General features: G+C 35.9%; 2 protein-coding genes across 11 annotated transcripts; one reads left to right on the top strand and one right to left on the bottom strand.

Moving 5' to 3' along the window:
- Positions 1–66: 66 nt before the first annotated feature.
- On the top strand, positions 67–3379 carry LOC105555698 (putative protein arginine N-methyltransferase 9). 4 transcript variants are annotated; one of them, XM_012002729.1, is made up of 8 exons: positions 67–175; positions 278–491; positions 569–695; positions 1015–1416; positions 1510–2505; positions 2583–2724; positions 2858–2959; positions 3021–3379. In XM_012002729.1, exons 2-8 carry the CDS (start codon positions 332–334, stop codon positions 3363–3365), a joined length of 2274 nt encoding a protein of 757 aa, XP_011858119.1. In that variant the 5' UTR covers positions 67–175; positions 278–331; the 3' UTR covers positions 3366–3379. The 4 variants fall into 4 exon arrangements, with proteins under 4 accessions (XP_011858119.1, XP_011858118.1, XP_011858120.1 ...); XM_012002728.1 differs by having other exon boundaries at positions 67–491; XM_012002730.1 differs by lacking the exons at positions 67–175; positions 278–491 and having other exon boundaries at positions 613–695; positions 982–1416.
- A 304-nt stretch (positions 3380–3683) lies between these two features.
- Positions 3684–5336, bottom strand: LOC105555699 (serine hydrolase-like protein). 7 transcript variants are annotated; one of them, XM_012002738.1, is made up of 3 exons: positions 5101–5336; positions 4367–4846; positions 3684–4291 (listed from the first exon to the last, which is right to left on the bottom strand). In XM_012002738.1, the coding sequence occupies exons 2-3, from the start codon at positions 4790–4792 to the stop codon at positions 3896–3898; spliced, it is 822 nt and encodes a 273-aa protein (XP_011858128.1). In that variant the 5' UTR covers positions 4793–4846; positions 5101–5336; the 3' UTR covers positions 3684–3895. The 7 variants fall into 7 exon arrangements, with proteins under 7 accessions (XP_011858128.1, XP_011858125.1, XP_011858127.1 ...); XM_012002735.1 differs by adding an exon at positions 4922–5057 and having other exon boundaries at positions 3684–4846; positions 5101–5335; XM_012002737.1 differs by adding an exon at positions 4922–5033 and having other exon boundaries at positions 3684–4846; positions 5101–5335.
- Positions 5337–6616: the final 1280 nt, after the last annotated feature.

Genomic DNA, 6616 nt, shown 5'->3' with positions numbered 1-6616 from the left:
AAAAACGCAGCACCAGTAATTTTCATTGCTACCAACTATACTGTTTTCACTGGCAGTAACTAAATCCATTTTCGAACACATCCATGGTACCTTAAGAAGAAGAAAGTGGTTACGGTACCTTTTCAGAAAATTGACGGCTTTCCTCACGATACGAATCGGAGTAAACAAACGTTAGGTTAATCTCGTACTTGCTTTGAGATATTGTTAATTGAAATCATCTACATAATTGTCCTTTCGACGTGACAACGATCAATTATAAGGTTTTTTTTAAAACTAGCACGATTATAATAAAACGCGCGGACGAGGTAGAGAGAAGTTTAATCGATGCAAAATGCAAGCAGAGGTAAACGGCATATTGGAAGAGTCGCTGCAAAAGGCCAGAGAATATGACAGGAATGGAAATGTTGGAAAAGCTTTTGCATATTACATTATCTTCGCGGAGTTCTCCGCAAGGAGATCGGAAATTGAAGAAGCGTTTACAGATGTGTTGTGTAAGATACAGTACATTACATATAATTTGTATTTGTGTTTGTGAAACGCAAACAAACATGTGACATTTAATTTTCAGGCGAGTGGGGAATGCAGCTAGCGAGGGAGAACAAGTTTTCAGATGTTGAGAGCTGCTACAAAGTTTCCTTAGGCATTTACCCAAACAACCCTCGTATGCTAAATAATTTTGCGGCGCACCTGTTAAGGTAATTCATGCCACATTACGTATGAACATTAAGTCTAATCTACAATGTGCCTTCTGCGTCTAGAAACATTCTATTTTATATAAACGGATCAAAACGCTCAACAAATTTGTCAACAATGTACGATTATACAATGTATAATACACAATTTATCAACTTGCATAAATTTTGTAATTGTATACATTAGCTACAAAATAGAATGTTTCTAGATGCAGAGAGCACATTGTAGATTAGGCTTTAATTTCTCAATTGCCGTCGCAACAAATTTCTTATAATTCCCAATCCAAAGAGACTCATAGAATGCCGCATATACTTGTTGAAGGAATAACGATCCCATAAGGGCGATAGAATATTTAAAAAGAGCTTTGAAAGTTGATGTTAACTTTCTACCGGCAGAGCGGAACTTGCAAAATGCGTATAGTATGGCGGTGGACAGGTGGCATTTCACGATGCTCAATGACAAGCAGAGAAACAATGCTTTTGAGCAGGCCATACGTAAGAGAGTCGGTCAGGGCTACGATACGGTGCTGGACGTAGGGACTGGTACGGGCATTTTGAGCCTGTACGCGAGAGATGCCGGGGCGACGAAGGTTTACGCATGTGAATGCTCTGAAGCGATGGCGCTGATCGGAAAGGAAGTGTTCAAGTCTAACAACGCGACCGACATAAAGTTGATATCGAAGCTATCGTTCGACCTTGAAGTACCTGTGGATATTCCAGAGAGGTTTGTGCATGTATACATGTATATGCTTGCATACCGTTAAAATTATTACGATATTATTTGATTAATACTGAAACCATGTATCTGTACTTCTAGAGTGAAACTAATAGTGACCGAAACGTTTGACGCTGGCTTATTTGGAGAGCTCGTAATACCGTCTATGATTAACGTGCACATGAACGTTTTAGATGCCAGTGGTATGGTAATACCTATGGGCGCGACGGTTTACACGGCAGCCGTTGAATGTAAATACATTAGATGTAGATCGTCGGTGGTTTTTGACGAAGTGAAGTATCACTGTCCTCTGAACTTTGACAACGTATCTGTACTGTCGGACGACGAGTATTACGATACGGAAAACCTGGAAAGAGTTCAAATTAATTACGTCACAGAGCCGCAGGTGCTCTTTACCGTGAATTTTAACGATTTGCTAGAATTGTGCGAATTCGGCAAGGATGGGATTAAGCAGATGCTGCAAACAAAATGTAAATACGACGGCATCATAGATGGTTTAGTAACTTGGTTCAAGTTGCATCTGGACGAGGAGATCACTCTGGACTCCTCGGATGGAAGGTCTTGTTGGCAATTCGCGGTTTTCCCGACGACACCGGCCGTGTGTCGCAAAGGTGACGTCTTGTCGATAAAAGCGGAAACCGTGAAGGGCAAACTGAAATGTTCTTATAGCGCGAGCGATGCGCGATTCAGCGAAAACTGTAAAACTTCGTATCGTTTGTCGAAAGAAGTCATCGCCTTCCTGAATGACTTCGATTACGTCAAACTGCTCACAGAAATCGGTAGATCTCACGAGAGTAGAAAAACGAAATATATTTTAGATACTTCGCCTTTTCCAATCTACGGATTGACTCTTTTAAAGGAGTGTAAAGATAGTGAGATTTTATATTACAAAACTGACAATCCAACGCTACGTGTTCTGATTGAACAAGTAGCCCGTGATAGCGGACTGCAAGGGAAAGTGCAAACGATATCGAACTACGAGGAGATTCCATGTTCTTTAGATTCCATATTTATTCACAACTTTGACATCAAGGGTGAATTGAAAGACGATGAGGATAGTTGTTTTGAAATTTCCAGGTACTATGTTGTATGTAATATTTATGTATTGCATTCTTTACGTAGTATTAAATCTGTTTAATCATTCATTGTCTCAGGAGGTTACTTAAAACGAACGGCGTGTTGTTGCCGGAAAAGATTTTCCTTGTCGGACAATTAGTATATTCGGAAGATTTGCCAAATATGGTTTATGTGCAAGACGCAAATCTCCAAAGTTCGTTTAATACTTCTATCGATATGGTACGATGCAATATTGTGATATAATTTATATTTAAATAAGAGATATCTTGTGCGAAAGTATAATTGTTGAAAACAATTTTGTAGAATTTGCTCACTTAATACAGCAAGATAAAGAATATGGTTTTCTTTTCAGAGTTCGAACAGTAATGATGGTCTACATATGCGGGATAATAGAGCAAATAAAGTAAATAAAAGTACAAATTACATAATTGCTGAATACATTAATAAATACAAGGTGAGTCCACGTCAAAACTTCTAGTCTAAAGGTACCGTATTTCATGCTTATTTCGTTGCAGATCAACCAGATATTTGATTTAAATTCGAGCTTATATTCGTGTGAGATTATGTCCGAGGTGCGAATACTGGTAGAAGTAAATGAAACAGTGACTACCGAAACGATCGTAAATTTTGACGAAATAAGTAACAAAGGGAAAAATTTACCAAATGCCTTAATATGTTGGTACAAGGTCCAGCTCAGTCCACATCATGTACATGATACAAAGAAGAATGACTCTTTCATGAATCATACGGCAATCGTTTTAGAAGATGAACTGAGAGATATTATTCTGAGAGATAAAGAAGTAAAAATTAAAGTTCACCAAATGAAAGGTTTAGTGAAGATTACAATACTAAATTTGTAAAAGTTTATAAGATAAAGCTATTTTATAATTTTGTACAATTTCTTATGGAAAATACAATTTTACAATAACTTTCTTACTACAATACAGTACATTCTGTAACTATTTTTTTACATGATACCTTATGATACCTAAAATGTATTATATAAATCTGAAAAAAATTTAACTACTAACAATTGCATACATAAACTTTACTATAAAAACAATCTACTTTTGCAAAGTCGGAGTAAATATTAATGTTAAACTATAAAGTGCGCACAAAAAGTATAAATGTAGATATCTACTTATTTAAATATACAATTATTTGTATAGATACCGTATTACATTTAAAATATATTGAATCATTTATTACTCATTCCACAAAATTTCCTTGTAAAATAGTATTTATAATAGTCTATTATTGTATATCTTATATTTGCATTTACATATATTATAATATTCTAAAAGCTTTTGGTAGACGTAATCGACTTTTTCCCATAAAAAATTCCAATTTTAATAGACAATCTTATAATATATGCACACAATTGTGCACACTATAGTTTACTAGAATTATTGCTATTCAATATTTTACATATAAATGGCGCAACTTTTTCAGGATTATTATTATGAGCGTCATGATCTCCATCTACGTAAGTTATCTCCAACATGGTTTTGGATTTCATTATTTCCAATACTGATTCATGTTCTTTATATTGAAGAACAATACCGTTAGATGAGAGAAAGAGATATATTGGAATTGAAAGATTGTTATTAAACTTCTGAAATATCTTCAAGTCCATATATGAAAGAGTGTGATTTTTTAATCGTATATCCCTATTATATATGTACCTCCCATTTACTTTCGTAACTGCATGCTCGAACATCGCTTCAGCAGCTTCGGAATTTAAAGTTGCGATCCTCATAAATTTAAGAGCATGAAGTACTTCTTCCTTATTGAAAGACAGTGGTTTTTCATCGCGACCAGCTTTTATTGAAAATGTAGATGATTTGTTAAAATATTTTACCTGATCCACTTCATAAAAATTCATAAGAATCCCATCGAGAGCAATTAACTTCCTGATTCTGTTTGGGTGTATAACACTGAACATTAAACCTATTTGCGCCCCGAAACTGTGTCCTATATAAATACACGTTTCCCACTGCAGCGCTTCCAAGATGAAATATAATGCATGCACGAAATCTGTAATGTCTAACATCATCCAAGATGGAAAATGCGACGACCATCCGTGGCCAGGCAGGTCTATGCATACATAATAAAACAATTCGTTTGGTAAATACTTCATCAATCTGCTAAAAGATCCTGCGTTATCCAGACGGCCGTGCACTACCAAGACTGGCTTTCCTGCGGAAGAGCCATAGGTTTTGGCAGCGACATGACCCCAAGGTACAGAGAGCTTTATTTCCGTACATTGTTGTCCCACCTCTGTCATTTTTGCTAATTGTTCTGGTACGTCTTGCTGAACTAGATACAGAAATCGTATTTACTGAAACAATACATTTTCAACACTTAAGTAGAAGAATCACGAGAAGGAGAAAGTATACGTAAATAGGGGTTTTACCTATTGCGCACGTAATTTCGATTAATTTTTGAAATTTATATCACACTGGCTCATTTATTAAACAAACAACAAAACTGACGAAAGAGTTTCTCTTCATTCACTGCTAGGTCAGCTGTTAAACACGACCAGCAATACTCTGGCATTAGGAAGTAAATGTGTATCTCGTATTTGTATCATACCTGTAGTGCAAAGTCCCTTCTCCAATATAGGGTCACGCTCGTCACTGACTCATCACTTTTTCCACGGTCATGTTGTTCTATTTGTAGAGGTTATCTCTTTTAGGATAAAAAGGAAGTGTCACGCTGACGAATGTAAACGAGATGCTACGTTATTTGACTTCGACAAAGTTACTTTTTTAAATTTGCTCTATTTGTCAATTCGAGACCCACGGTTTTATAACGGTCGGTCTAACAAAGTTGTTTTACTTACATACTTCGTTGTGGTTATCTCCTAAATAAATGAATATTAATTAACTATAAATTATAGATAACGATGACTAAACTAAAATGAATAGTCATACTTGCCATTAGCAATTATACTAAAGCGCATTTAATTAATATTAATAAAAGTTAAACTAAAATACAAACGGAGAAAAATCGAGAAATTGCTCAAATTGAAATAACTTAAATTAAAAAATAATATTAAATCGATTGGTAAAACGAAATGTTGCGCTTTTAAACTTGCCGGACGAATTTATTACTGATAAAAAAAAGACAATTTGTCTCACTATTATGCAAATTTTTCTAATCAAAATAACAGCAGAATAAATAGTAATCCTATACATATGTATATTGTTACAAATTATCTATAAATATTCAATTTATTTATCTATATAATTTCTCAGTCACGAATTCTAAAAAGAATGAGCAATTCAAAATTATTTTAATGAATCACTGCATGTCCGCGCTCTCACCCAGGTAGCAGACACACGTCATTTAGGCCCGGTTTCACCAACGCGAGTTAAGCCCGTATCAGACTACGGATTGAGATTGGGATTAGATTGAAATTTGACCAATCAGAAGGCTTGTTTTCTGTTCCTACACTAGTGAACTAGTGCAATAAATTGGAGTAAGACAAGCATATTTTTTCTCATTCTAGCTTACTGCACTAGTTCACCAGTGCAGGAACAGAAAACAAACCCAGAGTAAAAGTTATTGAACTTAAAATTAGTAAACTTTACTGTGATTGGTTAAATTTTAATCTAATCCCAATCCCAATCCGTAGTCTGATACGAGCTTTAGACTGCAGATGGCAGACAACTATCCGTAAGCGCTTATGCCCATTCTACACCTAGGGATGATCCTACTTGTGGCTCATCCGATACTCGCTTCTATACCTAAAGGCGCGAATTCATGCAGCGAGAAGTCGCTGGCGACTTTCCCCCTCTACGTAGACCTTTCCCCCTCTACGTAGACATTGTGTAGTAGAGCGACAAGTCGTCGGAAGTTCGTCCTGTCTGAACAGCAGCGACAAGTCGACACATCGCGCCTTTCAATATGAATAATCGCACAGATTTCGAGGTTAGTGTAACATCAAAAATATTAATAAACTAATTAGTTATTATGGCTGCGATCAAGCTGTCGTCTCAAATGTTTTGAAGTATTCTTCTTCTCCTTTCTTTCAGAAAAGATAGAAGGAGAAGAGAAATACTTCGAAGCATTTATAGCAGCGGTTTCACCGCAACCTATATCATGT

Source organism: Vollenhovia emeryi, unplaced genomic scaffold (genome assembly GCF_000949405.1).
Source record: "Vollenhovia emeryi isolate VEMERY1.0 unplaced genomic scaffold, V.emery_V1.0 DF940854.1, whole genome shotgun sequence".
Taxonomy (NCBI): Eukaryota; Metazoa; Arthropoda; class Insecta; order Hymenoptera; family Formicidae; genus Vollenhovia; species Vollenhovia emeryi.
This window is presented reverse-complemented; position numbering and strand designations above follow the sequence as displayed.

What these genes read in the sequence shown, in the direction of transcription:
- LOC105555699 (XM_012002735.1), bottom strand. Translation starts at nt 4,792, where the DNA reads ATGACAGAGGTGGGACAACAATGTACGGAAATAAAGCTCTCTGTACCT.
- LOC105555698 (XM_012002729.1), top strand. Translation starts at nt 332, where the DNA reads ATGCAAGCAGAGGTAAACGGCATATTGGAAGAGTCGCTGCAAAAGGCC. An exon ending in CCTGTGGATATTCCAGAGAG is followed by an intron (nt 1,417 to 1,509) that starts GTTTGTGCATGT and finishes CTGTACTTCTAG; the next exon opens with AGTGAAACTAATAGTGACCG. An exon ending in AATACATTAATAAATACAAG is followed by an intron (nt 2,960 to 3,020) that starts GTGAGTCCACGT and finishes ATTTCGTTGCAG; the next exon opens with ATCAACCAGATATTTGATTT.